Below are 18,909 nucleotides of genomic sequence, written 5' to 3'. Positions count from 1 at the left end.
AAGTACCTTCAAGATAATTACGATACATTTTTTAAACTTCGATCAGAATATCAGGAATTGATGGAACAAGTTAGAACAACTCGACAGCCAAGAATCAACGTGGGTACACAAACTTGGGACACCATAATTTGCAGGAATTGTATCGAAACGAGATCCTGGCTGGAATCACCCCTGATCCAGGAATTACAACAATACAGACACAGCCCAGTTGCAATTCTTAGTAGAACAGAATTAGTATTGCTACAACAAAGTGCTAACGAGTTGCGTCGACAGTTTCTGGAACACGAACAAACCCATGAAAGAAGAATGGATCACGAAGAGATATTTAAACTACGACAAAGGCGTACTTTGTTAGAAGCGAAATTACGAACAAATTATCGTGAACTTCGTGCCGCCAAAGAAAATATCAAAATACTCCAAATGATAATAATTAAATTGGAAAGGCATAGAAGAGCTGTTATAGAAGCAGTAAAACTCGATGCGCTATTGCCATCTACTTGCCTCTCGAGCGTTATCACGGATGAAGAACAATGGATTGTACGACGCATAGTTTCGAGATTTTTGACAAAAGCTGCTAAGACTGATTTGATTAAAGTTACGGATCCATCCGCAGTATCACCACCAAGTTCTGTTTGTTCTCGACAAAATGCAGATATTGATTCCGCATTGCAAGCTCAAGCTAATTCTAAAGTGATATCGCAGAGTTCGTTAATATGGCCCAGCCAAGAAATAAGTGAAGCTTCGATTGAAACAATTAATACCGAAGAAGCTAATAGAAGATATGAGCTTGCAGAAATGATGGTCGAAGAAGAACAAGCCGCTAAAGCAAACAACCTTAAGAAACAATCTAAGAGTAGCAATACTTCAATTCATATTCTCCTGCCCGCCGGATCATCAGTTTGTATCGCAGAAACTAAGGAAGAGACTAATGCGGACAAAGTAACAACTTCAACAAAAAGTTGTGAAATTGTTTATGTTTCTCCTGTATGCACGCCTTTGCGAAAAGTTAGCGAAACAATTGTAGTAAAAGAAAAATCTTCTAAAGTTGAATTCACGCCAATAACATCTGCCCATTTATTATTCCATACAGAAGAGGGTGTTCAAAAAGTTAATCCATTTTTAGAAGCTCTAAAAAAAATATCAAGTGATTTAGCTAAATTTGCTTTGCCCATTAGACAAAGTAACGAGAGAGCAATTGATCTGAAAGATGTTGAAGAAAGTCAAATTGGCGAAAATTATGAGTCATCTAGGACAAGCGGCGATGAAAACAGGTCTGATGGGGATTTGGAATTAGTTTATCTTTCACCTGTATTGTCTCCAGTGCAAGGATCGTCGACTACTATGCAAGATTCGTCTTCCACACAAGTAGGCCTTGACAAATCCAGTTTCAAAACACGGGAAAAGAGTTCAGAACTAGAGATAGTTAAAAATAACGGAGGCATGTCTTATCCCATTCTATCAGCCCTGGAAAAAATTTCCAATGACATCGATTTTTATACAAGACCACCATGTAATAAAACATGTCACAAACATCAAAAATCTTCAACGGCGGAAGCTGCACAGTTAAAAATACCAATTGATGACAGTGCTGGCGAATCTCCTCCAACTTCCCGATATATGGAATCTCAACGTAATTCTGATACCTATTCATGTAGAATGTCTAAGCGATACATGTGTGTTTTAGACATTCCATATAAAAAAATGACGGAGCCCAGATATTTAATTGAACCACCTAAACATGAACCTGATTTGGGCGTGTTATCGCAGGGTATATTGCGCAACTTAGCTACATCACCCCGTCAAGCGCCAAAAAATAAACCTCTTCTGGGTAAAGAAGTTGACCCATCAGATTTCTTCGACCAGTTTTCATAATTAGATTTCTTTTATTTTACTTTATAAATTTTTTTTGTTTCTTTTCATATTAGTGCAAAGCGAAGTACGATTTTATAATAAACATTTAGAATTACATTAATGAATACAACAAATAATTTAAAATATTAATCAATTGATTATATAAATTATTACGTAAATAAGCTATATATTTATTTATACGAACAATTTAATAATAAGAAAAATCTATTATAAAATTAAGAAGCTCCTTGCAACAGTATAAAACCAAAGTTTCGCAAAAATGCAAAAATTTCCCATTATTATGCATTATTATTATTAAAGCATGAATTAAGCGTTACAGCTGAACAGTTTTTAAATAATATTAGTATTTTTTGCAATATAGCAACAAATCAAATTTTCTAAATCGTTTGCAAACTAATGATGAGTTCAAATCATGTTCACTAGTTGGTATTTTACCTTAAGGCAAGTTGCATGAACTTATTCAAGTAAAATTGAAATTTAGATATCTAGATAAAATTTTGAACTGATTATTTCAGAAATAAAGTTTAAGTGAAAGCAAAAACTAATATAAACATTGCGATTTCCAACTGATATTTTTCAAACACTTTTGAATTATCTGTAATTATATTAATTATAGTGCACAGACTGTGCTTGGTATGACCTAAAATTTTAGCTTATTATTCCAAATATTAATTAATTTATATAATTCAACCAATTTACTGTTTAGTGCATTCAACCGTAGGACTGTTTAGTGCATAAACTTTATCACCATGTTTAATTTCATGAAAAACATCGATTTTTTTTTAAAGAAGTTTAATTATTTCGCGAAATATTAAAAATCTGCTATAAGAAAATACTAGCACAATTATTTATATCAAGCACGTAGTCTTTGACATTATTTCGTCATTTAAATTAATTTCTTACACAACTAGAGAAGTTTTGTAGACTGCTCACTTACTTTTTTGCCATTTCCAAATCCATAATAATTTCTAATGGCTTGGCCAAACTTCGCCAACCTAACCGCGGCTCCTCTTTATCGCGTTTATTCCGATGGCTTTTGAATTTGTGAAATTTAAATTTTGAATTATTTATCACAAATTTTGATGAAACGATTTGTCGTAGGGGCGTAAATTTTATTATGTTTTTTAGAACCATTATATCTATGAACATATAGAGCTTCATCGAAAAAAAATTTCAACCGTTAATTACACAAAAACGGCTTGGCCAATCTCTATCCAAAACTAATCAGCACGATTTGTTACATTAGATTAATATTTGAGAAATAATATCTTTCGAATAGTTTTTGATTTAATAAATTCGATTCAGAATTGTGAGCTGAAACGTAAACAAGTATTTTCACACATCTTTGCCAATTACAAAAAACGGCTTGGTCAATCGTCGCACAAAACTGAGAAACGATAGTCCTGATCGAGATACATCGAATGGCTTTTAAATTTTTGAGATCGCTTCAGACGTTTTTTAAAACAACATCGATGAAGGAAAGCGCCAAAAAAACGCTACTAACCTTTTCAAACATTGACAAATTTTTAAAATCAGACGACTTGTCGTAGACATGTAATATTTTAGTATGATGTATAAAACCATCTATCGTCAAAAAATTCATAAAAATTTTCGAAAAACTTTTTTTGACAGTGAATTACAAGAAGAAGTGCCAGCGAATCTTTATCAAAAACTAATCAGTATTATTTCCAACCAATATGTTCTGAACGGTCTTTGAATTTTTAAAATCGATTCAGGATTGTGAGCTAAAAGGTGGACATTTTTTTCACTTTTCTGCTATTTTTTTTTCACTTTTCTGCTATTTATAAAGAAACGGCTTGGCTGACAAACGCTAGTCCTTATCGAGTTACATCGAACGGCTTTTAAATTTTTGAAATCGGTCCAGCCGCAAAAATCTGTACACACGCACACACCTACTTTTTCCAAATTTGGTCTCGTCGAGAAAAAATAAAGTTAGCAAATTTATTTTTTTATGAAAATAAACTTTTCCTTTAGGAAGTTTATAATAATGCATAAATATAATAATAATAAAAATGAATATTGTTTATCCTAACCTCCCGAAGAGCTCTGTGTCCATGTTTGCATAAAAATGTGTCCAACCGCCTGGCAGCCCGTGGACATTTTTCTTTCAGCCAGCGTCGGGCTTCCTTTGCGGGCACAGCTCGTAGTTCTCGTTCCAATCCGTCTGCTCGTACGTCGGCAGCCATATCGCGTAGCGCGCTCGCTACCGCGGCACCAGCCGATATTGGCTCGTCTTTGCCTCCAGGATTTGAACATGCACTCAACAAAACCGATGCATCGTGCAGGTGCTCTGAACGCAATTCTGAAATAAAAAAAAAAAATTTTTTTAATTTTTTTTTTTTGAAAAAAAAATTTTTTTTCTTTATTTTGACATATTGTGGAAGATCTGAACTTTTTTTTCAAAGCAATCGTACTCCTTTAACTGCATAGGGACAAAATATAAAGCGCGTAAGCGCCGCGTCGCTGTCTAACGCATAAGCATTGGTACGGAACCCATAGGAATGTTAACTTATTGTTAAAATCTCTATAAAATATCTGATAATTTAATGTGCATATGTCTAATGATCATTTTTGACCGCCAAATGGCTCATTTTTTTACTTTTTCCTCCATATCTCCGAAACCGCTAGACCTACCTTCATGCAAATTTTATCGATTCTTCATCTTGTCAATACAAGTGAAATGCTTTTTGAATTATTCAAATCGGACGCTCCGTTCTCTTAAAAACTGAGTTACCGTTTTCGGAACTTTTTGCCCCGTATCTTCGGAACGGCTAGACCTGCCTTCAACAAAAACTAATCAGCACGTCTCCTTATCAATACGAATCGAATGTTTTTTGAATTATTCAAATCGGTTGATCCGTGTTCCCGAAATCGTCGACAAAAATTTGTATCCGCACATACATACACACACGTACATACACACACACACACACACACACATCCATTTTTTCTAAGTTAATATAACAAAACTACTGAGGCGCATGGCATCGTGTCTTAAGGCAAATTGCTGTAACTTTTCGTACCGTAATTAAAAATTCGAAGAATGAAAATAATCAATAATTGTTTTAAATAATTTCAAATAGATTATCTACATATATATAAAAATAAGTCGGGTTTTCCTTCCTGACGAAATAACTCCAGAACGCACGAACAGATTTCGACAATTTTGCATTCGTTGGAAAGGTATCGGGCTCCACAAGGTTTATAGCTAAGAAAATTAATGGTGCATGGCATCGTGCCTTAATGCAAATTGCTGGAACTTTACGCACTGTAATTGAAAATTCGAGTAATGACATTAGTGAGAATCATCAGAATTATGCTTAGTTAAGTCAACGAGCAATTCTTGCCGCAAAAAATAATGATGTACACGCACTGAATTTCACCATTCAATCAAACATTGCTGGCGATTTGGTGACATACCAATGATTCCGACTGGTCTTCCGTTTGACTTCAAACGATTGCAATTTCCAGTTCGCCTTGCGTTCGCAATAACAAGTCGCAAAGCCAATCGCTTAGTGTTTGCGGGATAAATTTCAAATAGATTATTTAGAAAATCATTGTTTTTTACATGGGCAGTTATACGTTGCCTGTTCACGAGTTGGAAAACCATCCGCTTTATTTGTGTTAACGTCAGAACAAAAAACAAAAAATGTGGTGTACCAAAGAGCACTTCAATGAAACAGATAATTTGCGGATTCACTTTTATTTACTTAGAGAAGTTCAACTAAAAAACGCTTCATTTTTGTAATTGAAATAAATTCATTACTGTTGTACAATAAAATCAAATGTTTCCTTTTCAAGTATAAAACAAACAAAAAATTTCTTCATCTTTCTCACGAAACCATCTGGTGGCGAAACGGAGTTCGTCGGGTTTGCTAGTTTATTATAAATACATACTGTAGATTTATATGTGCTTATTGGGCGACGAGCGTATTATACAAACTACTTATGTTTGCTTACAAGAAATTTCTTTATTTTTTTTTTTAATCTGATTTTTTTGATAATTTTGAAATTTAAAAAAAAATCGATTTTATTTTAATTTTTTGAGAATGTGGAAATTTTTGAAAATGACCGATTTTTTTTTTAAATTTCGAAATATTTTCAAATTTTTGTAAGAAATCGTTTTTTTTTTATTTTTGATATTTCCCAAATTTTTCGAAATTTAGATATTTTTATCAAAATGATTTCAAAAATTTGAGCTTTGTAAAATTTTCAAAACAACGAAATTTGTTGTAAAACCATTTTTTGCATACCATCTACACAAGCAAAAATTGTTTTTTAACTTCCCGTAGGGTAAGTTATAGTAATCGCAAAAAAATCGAAAATGAAAATTTTTATATATCTTTACGTTTCAGAGGTTTCTGAACATTTTGGCATACCTTAGAAAAAATGGATGTATGTGTGTGTGTGTGTGTGTGTGTGTGTGTGTATGTATGTATGTATGTATGTATGTATGTATGTATGTATGTATGTATGTGTGTATGTATGTGCGGATACAAATTTTCGTCGACGATTTCGGGAACACGGATCAACCGATTTGAATAATTCAAAAAACTTCGATCGTATTGATAAGGAGACGTGCTGATTAGTTTTTGGTGAAGGCAGGTCCAGCGGTTCCGAAGATACGGGGCAAAAAGTGCCAAAAACAGTACCTCCGTTTTTAAGAGAACGGAGCGTCCGATTTGAATAATTCAAAAACATTTTACTTGTATTGACAAGATGTAGAAGTGATCAAATTTTCATAAAGGCAGGCCTAGCGGTTTCGGAGATCTAATGAAAAAAGTAAAAAAAAATGCCATTCGGCGGTTAAAAATGATCATTAGACATATGCACATCAAATTGTCAGATTTTTTATAGATATTTTAACAATAAGTATAATTTTTTTTACATTTCTATGGGTTCCGTACCAATGCTTATGCGTTAGACGGCGGCGCGGCACCTGCGAGCTTTGACATTTCGTCTCCATGCAGTTCAAGCAGTGCGATTGCTTTGAAAAAAAGTTCAGAATTTTCAAATATGTCAAAATGAAGAAAACATTTTTTTTTCAAAAAATTTTTTTGTTTTCAAAAAAAAAAAAATTTCTCAAAAAAAAATTTTTTTTTCAAATAAAAAATTTTTTTTTTCAAAAAAAACGGTATTTTTTTGTCAAATTTATAGTTTCTCAAAAATCTATTTTTTTCGAAGTAAAATTTTTTCAAAAATGTTAATCGTTTTTAAAAAAATAATAATTTTTGGTACGGGAAGTTCCAGCAATTTGCCTTAAGGCACGATGCCCTAATTGCCTTAAGACAGAATTCCACTTACAGCTAGTTGAATTAATCTAATCGGGTGATCCGTTCTCTCAAAAACTGCATGACAATTTTTACACCCTTTGCGCTCCATACCTGCGGAACGGCAGGATGTGCTTTTTGCAAAAACGCCTCGCGATCGAATATTTCGAGTATCAAATGTTTGTTCAATAATACAAATCGATGATTATTCCATACTGTCGAAAATGTCTAGGACATTTGTTTATAAATTAAAAATCTTGGTATTGAACCCAAAAAAATGACAAAAAATGTGTACACATTTTGAAAATCTCTATAAAAAATCTGATATTTTTGATGTGCATATGTGTCTAGTGAACATTTTTAATGCCAAATTACATTTTTTAAGAAAAAAATTATTGAGAGTCCATAACCGTTAGAGCAGCCTTTCCAAAAGATTTTAACAGTTCTTCGTTTAATCAATACAAATAAAATGTGTTTTAACTTCCCGTAGGGCAAGTTATAGTAATCGCAAAAAAATCGAAAATGAAAATTTTTATATATCTTTACGTTTCAGAGGTTTCTGAACATTTTGGCATACCTTAGAAAAAATGGATGTATGTGTGTGTGTGTGTGTGTGTGTATGTGTGTGTGTGTGTGTGTGTGTATGTATGTATGTATGTGTGTGTATGTATGTGCGGATACAAATTTTCGTCGACGATTTCGGGAACACGGATCAACCGATTTGAATAATTCAAAAAACATTCGATCCGTATTGATAAGGAGACGTGCTGATTAGTTTTTGGCAAAGGCAGGTCAAGCCGTTCCGAAGATACGGGGCAAAAAGTTCCGAAAACGGTAACTCAGTTTTTAAGAGAACGGAGCGTCCGATTTTAATAATTCAAAAAACATTTTATTTGTATTGACAAGATGAAGAATCGATACAACTTTCATGAAGGTAGGTCCAGCGGTTTCGGAGATATAGAGGAAAAAGTAAAAAAATGAGCCATTTGGCGGTCAAAAATGATCATTAGACATATGCACATCAAATTAGCAGACATTTTATAGAGATTTTAACAATAAGTATACATTTTGTTAACATTCCTATCGGTTCCGTACCAATGCTTATGCGTTAGACAGCGACGCGGCGCTTACGCGCTTTATATTTTGTCCCTATGTAGTTAAAGCAGTACGATTGCTTTGAAAAAAAAGTTCAGATCTTCCACAATATGTCAAAATAAAGAAAAAACAAATTTTTTTCAAAAAAAAAAATTTTTTTTTAAAAAAATTTTTCTAAAAAAATTTTTTTTTTTCAAAAAAAACTAATTTTTTGTCCAATTTATAGTTTCTCAAAAATCTTATTTTTTCAAAGTAATTTTTTTTCAAAAATGTTAATCGTTTTAAAAAAAAATAATAATTTTTGGTACGGGAAGTTCCAGCAATTTGCCTTAAGGCACGATGCCCTAATTGCCTTAAGACAGAATTTCACTTACAGCTAGTTTAATTATTCAAATCGGACGCTCCGTCTCAATAACTGTGTTACCGTTTTGGGCACTTTTTGCCCCGTATCGGAACGGCTAGACCTGCCTCCGCCAAAAACTAATCAGCACGTCTCCTTATCAGTACGAATCGAATGTTTTTTGAATTATTTAAATCGGTTGATCGGGGTTTCCGAAATCGTCGACGAAAATTTGTATCCGCACACACACGCACGCACACACACATACATACATCCATTTTTTCTAAGGTAAAGATATATAAAAAAATTTATTTTCAATTTTTTTGCGATTACTATAACTTACCCTACGGGAAGTTAATAGTGTAAGAATGCAAAATATTTAGAAGGTACAGCATCAAGATGCACATCTGAATGTAAACATTCAAGCCAAAATGATCATTATGACTGAGCTAAATTATCTAAAAGCAAAAACTACTAATGCTAATGGTAAATAACTGCTGATGTTCAACATACAGCAAAATACCAAACAAAGTGATCAATCTGTAATAATTAACCGTTATCTTTAAAAGAATTTGAACATGTGCACTTACTTTAAACTCTATAAAAGTAAGTCGGTCTACAGATCATGTTAATGTAAGGCACTGACTAAAAGCAATAATGGGAACTTATTCGAACAATCAAACTTCGTCTTTCTCCCTTTAGCTTTAGACCCTATCAAAATCATTATAGTTTAGCTGTTATATTAATTAAAAAGTTTATAAAAACAATGAATGGCATTGTGCCTAAGCACATTGCTAGAAGTTTCCTTTTTATGAGCACATATAAAATAAATAAAATTGAAAAATGGATAAAAACCAAGTTGAACTGAATCAAAGCAAATAGTTCAATAGAAGAAAAAATTCAAATTTATTTTGAAAATGTTGCAACATTCTAAATATTTTTGAAAATTTTGTATTTGATCGAAAAACAATTATTGTATTAAAAACAACAAAGTTCTAGTCTAATTTTTAAATTCTTTTATTTTAATATTAATGAATTAATTATTAAGTGGACCAATACCAAAATTTCAAATTTCCCAATAAGATTTAGAAGTCTCACTTCAATTAAATACTTAAAAGTTTTGCTTAAATATTGATAATAATATTAGTTGAAATGCTCGGTTACAATTAGAATAAGTATTTTGAAACTGCCCAAATATTATTATAAAATTCCGTAAAAAACTCTACAAAGGCAATTTTTGCATTTTTCTTTCGAATCTCCGAAATTTTGGATCTACTCATTGTTAGTACGAATCGAATGTTTTTTCAACCATTTACATCGGGTTCTCGTTTTTTATTTCAAAGTAGTTCGACATATTGTTCGATAGCACAAGGTAAAATTTTCAAAGCGTCTTGCAATAAATGGCACAAAAATGTTGATTTTATAAATTAAATATTATTAACAAACATTAATATATACAAAAACAAATGTACTAAATTTTTATTTTTATTACAATATTACATAATACCTACCTTTATTTTTTTCTGTCAATATCAGCATAGCAATAACGTGACTAATAACACTAACAGCGGAACATCTATAGTGTAGCATTGCGACATAACCCAAATGGGGTAAATCGTCAGTAATTCTCTGATACAATTCCAGGGCTGTTTCGCAACGATCTTGATCTAATTCGAATTCATCTAGAAAAGCTTGTAGATCTTGCACGTGCTTCTTCACATTCCACGTTGACTTTGAAGATTGAGAGCAAATTAATACAATGGAATGAAATCATATAGATGATTTAGAATTTATAAATACCTTAACAACGTCGAGAAGTAGGCGCAAGCGATCTATATTATCATTTTGAATAGATTGTTTACTATTTCTGTGGTTTCGGTTAGTGCTACGTGCTCCGCAAACCGCAAGATGCATCGGATCTCTTTTAAGATCACTTATACCGCCAGGATCTTGTGAATTTGTCATAAGATGCTGCAAACATATAATTTAAATTTGTAGAGTTGCTTAAGATAAATTTCTGAAACTTGTCATTTTATGAACAAATATTACATGATTAAAATCTGAAAACATATTCTTTTTTTCTTATGAATTACAATCTTTCGTGAATTACAATCTGTCGTTATAAACAGGAAACAACATTCAGTAATTTTGATGGTTAATTATATTAGGAAAACAGGTCGAAAGGTCACCCAGTGGTAATCCGTTTCGTTGTTGATTAGGTATATTTTATTGTAGTAATAGTAAGGTGACCATATGTTCCGGATTGACCGGGACATTTTCCGCCTTGCGTCCCGGCTTTTTCTAAAAGCAATATTTGTCCCCGTTTCAGGTGTTTTGTCCCGGATTGTCCCGGATTTTCAAAAATGTTTTGAAAGCCAATATTTTTTTAAATATATTTCAACTAGAAAATTTGGCGATGTTGGATTTGCATGCCGTTCCCAAGAGCTGTATTCCATACATCCAATAAATTGGTTTTAACATAACTTTATACAGAAGAAGTTTATTCCATATACTTAACTGAGATTTTCGGCTTAACAACCAGTAAAGGAAAACATATTCAAATGAATATGCAAAAAAAAAAATTAAGTAGTACAGAGCGGGGCTTAAAGGCCCGCGGATAAAAAGGTTTACTACCGATATCTCTAAAACAAGTAAAGTTAGGAATTTTTTAACAGCAATATTTGAAAGTGAGTAAGGAAAAAAGAGATAAAAGAGATAACCAGTCATCGCCTTAATTCTTATGACCTTGCTTGGAAATGTTTGAAAATCTATAACGAAAGTATTTTCTTTCATTGATAGTTTTTTTGGTTGTGAGCCTCGTTGTTTAGTTTACGAGACCTTAATATAATTTGTAAGCATACGTTATTTAATTGTGTTACAAGATGTATTGTTAATTTTATGTTTGATTCAACAGTGAATTATATATAGCCTTTATAAAAACTAACACGTGGGTGGGCAAATATCAAATAAAACACATTTCTACAATGATGAATTAGCTGGGAGTTTTACTGAACATAGTGAGATAGTTGTTTGTTTATACGTGTTATTTATTGTGATATAATTGATTTGGTTTTCACAGTACAATTGTTCGAAGTCAAACTGGTCCTTTGTTCAATTGGTCAAATTTTAAATATTTATTAAATTAAGATATTTAGATGGTTTATACTTTTTATACGACTAAATAAAATTTGAATTTGATTCGAGCAAATCTCATATCTTCAAAGTTCAATGCAAAGCTTATAGGTATGTATTTAAAGAATTCTCATTTATTTATATGTAACTAAAAGTTAAGTATGAAAATGTATACACACTATATACGAGTATATTATATAAAACGTCTTTAAATTATCTGATAGTTTGTCAAATATCTATTTTTGGCTTCAACTTGCTGTTTTAGCTTTTTTCTATCATAATTGCACAAGGGTTGGCGTGCCTTTACCAGTGGCGGATCCAGCTTCGGCGTCAGGGGGTGTCATAATTGAAAAGTTTTTATAGTCCTCAAAGAGTATGTAACAAATTTATTATATATATATATATATATATATATATATTAGATAGAACGGGGCTTAAAGATTCGCGGGTAAGAAGGTCCACCACCGATATCTCAAAAACAAGTAAAGTTAAGGATTTCTTAACAACAAAATTTGAAAGTAGAGGGAAAAATGTACAACCAGCTATCACCCTGATTCTTACGACGTTAAAAAAAGCATTTTTACAAGAGATAAATTAAATAAATATTTATTCCAACTCTGCTGATGAATATTTTGGACAAAATATCAAATCAAGGTTATTTACAGAGTTATCCCTGTAAAAATGTATCTATAAAATTCATATTTTTTATTGGTTGAATAATGTAGCTATTATTTTATTAAATCCCTTTAAAATTAAAAATAGTAAATTGGATTGTTTGTCCTCTCGCCGATTTTACCCCGCCTATGGGGTAAAAAAAGACCAAGTGACAATTTTTTTAAAAACAGCAAAAAAAAAAACATTTTTACAGTGATGAATTAGCTGGAAGTTGTACTAAAACATAGTCAGATGATTTTTTGATGTGTCTTAATGGTTGTTATGTTTTTCGTTTAGTTTTCACAATATAATTGCTCAAAGTTAAATTAGACCCGCCTAACCTTATAAATTAACTAGTTGGTATTGGTATTTAGCCTTAAGGCAAGTTACATGAACTTCCCGTTATGTGTAAATAATCGACTTAATCAATAAAATATAAATTAATTTATGAGTGATTAAAAGTATTCCGAGTAGATTTATAACACATAATTGAAAACGAACGAACACTTTGACTCGGAGTATTTTCCAAAAGCTAAATTTAAAAAATCAACAATTTTTATAATTGAACCAGTTTCCATAGAACTTTAATCGGCTTAGTATGTTCAATAAAACCAAGTACTCTATCGTTATACCAAAAGCAAAATTTAAAAAATCAACAATTTTTATAATTGAACCAGTTTCCATAGGACTTTAATCGGCTTAGTATGTTCAATAAAACCAAGTACTCTATCGTTATACCAAGTAAATCATCTAATTTTAATTCCAACAAACGTCAACAAAACTACTCATTTACTCAAACTTTGATGAATTTTTAAAATTAAACTACTTGTCGTAAGGCCGTAATATTTCAGTAAGTTCTATAAGACCATGATATACATCGCCAAAGAAAGTTTCATAAAAATCGGCTTAAATTTTTTTTCAACAGTTAATTACAAGAAAACGGCTCGGTAGATTTTCACCTAAAACTAATCAGTATTATTCCCAACTAATATCTTTGGAACAGTTTTTGATTTTTCAACATCGATTCGGTAGAATGAGCTTAAATGTGGACGAAAAGTTTAACACTCTTTTTCAAATTACAAAGAAACGGCTCGGCAGATCGTCTCACAAAACTGACAAACTATAGTGCTCATTGAGATACATCGAATGGCTTTTAAATTTCTGAAATCGGTTCAGGCGTTTTGGAGCAAACGTCGATGAAAGGTCTAATTTTGACAAATACCAAAAAAACGATACCAATTGACGAATTTTTAAAGCTATACGGTAGGGCCGTAATATTTTAGTATGGTCTAGAAGACTATGATTTCTACCGTAAAAAAAAACATAAAAATCGTCGAAATTTTCCTTTAAAAAATTTTATTACAAGAAAACGGCCCAGCCGATCTTTACCAAAGACTAATCAGCACGATTCCCAACCAATATCTTTCGAACGGTTTTTGAATTTTCAGAATTGCGGGCTAAAACGTGGACGAAAAAATTTTCACTTTTCTGCTATTTATAAAGAAACGGCTTGGACGATCGTCGCACAAAACTCAGAAACGCTAGTCCTCATCGAGATATATCGAATGGCTTTTAAATTTTTTAAATCGGTCGAACCATTTTTGAGAAAATGTCGATTTACGGCAAAAAATCTGTTCACATACACGCACACATACACACACACATATTTTTTCCAAATTTGGGCTCATTCGATTCAGAATGAGCTTGAAACGTCGAGAAACATAAAATTAGCGAATTGGATTTTTTGATGAAAACATAAACTTCTCCTTCGGGAAGTTAAAAATAATCTGCGTCTTTGACGTGGGCCAAAATTTGACCTTTTCTCGACGTTTTCTCGTCTGAACCGATGTTAAAATTTAAAAACTATAAAATAAAAGTGGATAAGCGCTTGCGTTGATTAGTTTTTTGAGACAATTGGTCGATCCGTTTCTTTACTATCGACAGAAAAGTGCAAAAATTATCGTCCATGTTTATGTAAAAAAATTTTAACCGTTTTTGCTTAACTATTCGATTGATATCATTTGGAATTTTGAATATCATGGAAATTAAAAAAAAATGGTTTCTGGCGAAGATCGGTCAAGTCGTTTCTTTTTCATAATAGATTGTCATGTTTTGGCGATTTAAGTGAAATTTTGCATGGCGATAGAGTTTCTGCTCTAAATAAACGTACTAAACTATTATTATTACTGAAAAATTCACCGTGTGTATGTATTCGGCTTCGTATTTCGTATGTGTTCGTTTTCATTTATGTATTTGCAATTGTTTCTCTCAATTTTTTTAAACAATTTGCAATTGTTTCTCTCTTCAAAATGGCTTACAGCGATTAGGTATACTTCTCTAAATCAGTCATTATTAACTTCCCATGGGGTAGTTATAGTAATAGGCTGAAAATCTAACGTTTTGAAGGTTTCTAAACACTTTGGTATACCTCAGAAAAAATGGATGTGTGTGTGTGTTTTGTATGTCCGCATTTTTTCGTCCACGTTTTCGGGCGCATGGATTAACCGATTTGAATGGTTCAAAAAACATTCGATTCTTATTGATAGGGAGATGTGCTGATTAGTTTTTAGCAAAGACAGGTCCAGCAGTTATGGAGATACAGAGTAAAGAGTGCAGAAAATACAAATCGAGTTTTTGAGAGAACGGAGTATCTGATTTGAATGAATGAACGAATTTGAAATTTCGGATGAATGAATTTATTTTCCTAAACTGTAATAAAACATATATTCGCAATACGATTAGAAAATCCTTAAATTTTAGGGTTTTTGACTCCGCCATTCGTCTACAATCAGTTAAATATTCAAGTTATAAAATGTGTTTGGTAACAAAATACATAAATGAAATCATTATGAAGTATTTTTGTTTGTTGAATTAGTGTTTTATCTAAGTCCTAAAACAGGCTCAGGGGGGGGGTCATGACCACCGTAACCCCCCCCCCTGGATCCGCCACTGGCCTTTCCCAAAAACAAATATGTATGCTATGCGAATTGTTGATGTAAATCAAATATTTTTTAAGCATTTAGAGACCATTCCAGCCAATTAATCAAATGCGTGGCAAAATAAACACATGCTTGATATATAGGAGTACATTTATTTTTAAACATGCTCTTATTTTGTCTTGCAATTTCAATAACTTAAAATCAGAAAAGTCAAAAGTTGGAATATTAGGTTAATGTTAATATTGTTTTGATCAAAACATCATTACCGTAACTGGACTAGAAGATACTCGATGATGCGAAACTACCATCGCATGTAAGGCTCGAGCGGCAGGTTTTCCTAGCCGTAGTACGACTAATGGTCTATCGAGGCGCGGCAAAATAGCACTTAGAGTTAATGGCGTTGCAACCCCCGGGAAAGTCTCGGCGGCACCGCCAAATGATGTCACTTCTTCAGATGTCATTGTAGGAGTATCTAGTTCATGCAAAAGCTCGCGGTCAGAAAATCGTGCTGTAGCCGTAATGGGACGAGCTTGCAGCAAATGTATTACACCCTAAAATACAATTTTATAATTCTATCAAATGTTATCTTGAAAATTAAAAATTTATAAAATAAAGTAACAACGTCTGTATAAGTCACAATATTATGAATAAATGTGTTCTTGTTTCTTTAAAATTCTAAATAATAAATAAAGCATACAAAATACTATTATGAGTACCTTATCACATATAGCCCACTCGACATCTCGTGGAGCTCCATAAAGTGATTCAAGTACAACACCCAATTCTGCTAATTGCAAGGCCTCATCTTGACTTAAACACGCTTGTCTCCGAGATTCTTCTTCGGTTAGTGGTCGTGTTTCTATGCCGTTTGATTTATTACATTCTTCGTTATTTTCTGATTGATTTTCCTTCATGATAACTACGTGTGACTTATCACCGCGCATTGCGGAACCAAATTCGACGCGATCATGCCAATCGCGACGAATGATTATGGTATCAGGTTCTACATCTCCAGACGACACACTCTAAATATTTAGTAATTATCTTTATAATTTATAGTTCATAATTTATCGACAAACAAATTTATTACTTACCACGCCAAGGCCATAATTGGCAGTAATGTATATTTGACTTGGATCACCACTAACTGGATGTCTGGTAAACATAATACCAGCTTTTTCAGCAGGAACCATAACTTGAATTACGACGCCCATTCCACAGTTTATCACCTGACCATAATGTCTATTAAACAAATAATATATAGTTTAAATTATTTTATTTATTTTAATTAGTGATAACATACTGGACCTAAATATATTTCGTATTCAAAATATTTAGTATTTATTATTTACCTTCGGTAATGCACGCTTCTATAGGCAAATAAGGATGCCCAACATTGCTTGACTGCATCTGCAATATCTAAATCCGTCAAGCATCCTAAAGTAGATTCGCATTGTCCTGCAGCAGATAATTCATCAGAATCTTCACAAATGGCTGAAGAACGAACAGCAAAACGAGCGTTTGTTGGCGAACGTTTCCGCAATTCCACAAGAGATTTGTGTAACTGTTCTTGTATAGAATCTACAATCTGGGCGGTTTGTAGCGCAATTACAGCCCTTAGCAAAATATGATGTAAATAAATTATTCAAATTACTGATAAAATAACTATATAATTGTACTTACTTTTTGCAAACATCTTCCAGATCACCAGCAACTATTCCACAACTGACATTTTGTATTCGTTCTACAGCTTTACTTAAGTGATCGTAATGTTCTAATTGAATATTTAAGGCATTAACTGTTAAACAAATTCCTTCAGGCACATTATAATCGTTAGTTTGTACGCTTCCTAAAAGAGCCAACGATGCTGCTTTACCACCAACCAGTGAAACGCAGCGAGCCGCATGTTCTTTGAGATCTAATATAAGAGGTGGTAATGCTGGAATTATGGTCGTTGGCACCAGATGTCGTACACTAAAATATCAATCAAATGTTTAAAACTATAATTCAATGATTATTGTAGTTTCTGCTTGAATAATGTTTTTGCATGTGAATTACCGAGGTGTATTGGGAACTGGACACTCTCCTTGATATTGATACCATAACTGTGCAATTCCAACACCAGAAGATCCCCCTTGTTGGCAATTCAAGGGGACTAATGACGCTTCCCATTCCCAGGGCGGCCACCAAAACGCGAGCTTGATCCCCAACTTGCAACTCAAGTGAGTTATTGAAATAAATTCCATCAACTATAAAATGCATATGTTTTGTTGATCTTAAACCTTTATATGATAAAAATAGTGATACTACGTACCACGAAAATTTAAAGTATACTTTTTAGGTATATTAGTTCTGTCTTCAGCAATATGAAGTAGACTCAAATCACAATAGTCTACTGGATGAACTTCACCATTGGGCATTCTGACAATTCCGTATACGTACTAAAACATGTAATGGACAATTGTAGTAAATAATGCCTCATAGAGAGTTTGAATTAAATTACGACATACTGTGTAAGTGCATGCAACGCGGAATTGGCTTCGACCAGGAATATCCTTCCATCTCCAAAAACTCCAACAAAAGAAGCAGTTCGATGCATGTAAGATGCTTTGTGAGGTCCCCATCTTCTAGCTCTTACACCAGGCAACGAAATGTCTACCGAGTAAGAATCACTGGCCTCGAAAGTTCCACTTAAGCATCCGAACTGGTCATATCCTCCAGTTGGATGTCTGGATCTATTAGATAATTCATGAAACAAATTGAAAAAAAATGTAATAACAAGTAACAAGTTTTTAGTTAATAAAAGCAGACATAGAAACTTTCTCATTTTTGAAAGTTAGTATGCTTAATTGAAAAGTCTATTGCGTAATATAGTTTTTTGTAAATAATTTTCAAATAAAAATAAATTTAAAACGTACATCATGTTCAACCAGTTTCCATCTTTCCAGGGTTCCCTAGCAATGGCATCAGCAAATAGCTGAGGACTCCAGTCGTGCGGCCACGACATTGGCGTAGACGCGGCTGTCCATCTACATTATAAAATATTTACCATAATTAAATAATTTAGTGATCGTATATTAGTCATTTGTCAGTGTTTATTAGAAAATGTTGTCATACAATGAATTAATTAAATTTAAAATTCGCCCTCATCTTCAAAACTGCTGGTCCTGCCTTTGCCACAAACTAATTACCACATCTTCCTGTCAATAGAAATCGAATGTTTTTTTAATCATTCGGTTGATCAATATTCTTGACGTCGTCGACGAAAAACTGTATCTACATACATACATCCACTTTTTCTAAGGTATGCCAGAACATTCAGAAGACCTTGAAACGTGAAGATATGCAAAATTTTTCATTTTGGATTTTTTTGAAATTACTATAACTAACCCTACGAAAAGTTAAAAACTGCACAACATGTTCACAAATATCTCAGCAAAAAGCTTACTCACATGAAGTTGAAACGGACATGCACTACTTCCGAACTCTCGTCTCCCCAAAACTTCGCTTGTCCACTTCTTAAAAGACCATTGAAGTGACCCTCCATTTTCTATAGGGTTCCAATACACTCAGTCTGAGACCTCCA

General features: G+C 32.8%; 2 protein-coding genes across 2 annotated transcripts in view; both read right to left on the bottom strand.

Annotated features, from left to right (window-relative positions):
• LOC113375623 (prodigiosin synthesizing transferase PigC-like) overlaps positions 1-17,512 on the bottom strand; it is a gene marked incomplete at its 5' end in the record, with an annotated part of 26,029 nt that extends 8,517 nt beyond the window's left edge. The window contains 9 exons of the mRNA XM_026615554.1: positions 3,927-4,195; positions 10,110-10,329; positions 10,399-10,569; positions 15,590-15,874; positions 16,040-16,348; positions 16,418-16,565; positions 16,676-16,939; positions 17,007-17,297; positions 17,382-17,512. Of these exons, the coding sequence (XP_026471339.1) occupies positions 3,927-4,195; positions 10,110-10,329; positions 10,399-10,569; positions 15,590-15,874; positions 16,040-16,348; positions 16,418-16,565; positions 16,676-16,939; positions 17,007-17,297; positions 17,382-17,512 (2,088 nt within the window). The remainder of the gene's footprint in view (positions 1-3,926; positions 4,196-10,109; positions 10,330-10,398; positions 10,570-15,589; positions 15,875-16,039; positions 16,349-16,417; positions 16,566-16,675; positions 16,940-17,006; positions 17,298-17,381) is intronic.
• A 305-nt stretch (positions 17,513-17,817) lies between these two features.
• LOC113375622 lies at positions 17,818-18,870 on the bottom strand. The gene is made up of 3 exons (XM_026615553.1): positions 18,776-18,870; positions 18,242-18,352; positions 17,818-18,058 (listed from the first exon to the last, which is right to left on the bottom strand). The coding sequence occupies exons 1-3, from the start codon at positions 18,868-18,870 to the stop codon at positions 17,818-17,820; spliced, it is 447 nt and encodes a 148-aa protein (XP_026471338.1).
• Between the last annotated feature and the right edge of the window lie 39 nt (positions 18,871-18,909).

Source organism: Ctenocephalides felis, unplaced genomic scaffold, assembly GCF_003426905.1.
Source record: "Ctenocephalides felis isolate EL2017-DRISC unplaced genomic scaffold, ASM342690v1 CF-g0.4_SCAFFOLD_01886, whole genome shotgun sequence".
In the NCBI taxonomy this organism is placed as follows: domain Eukaryota; kingdom Metazoa; phylum Arthropoda; class Insecta; order Siphonaptera; family Pulicidae; genus Ctenocephalides; species Ctenocephalides felis.
The sequence above is the reverse complement of the archived record's forward strand: the minus strand, read 5'-3'. Positions and strand labels throughout refer to the sequence as shown.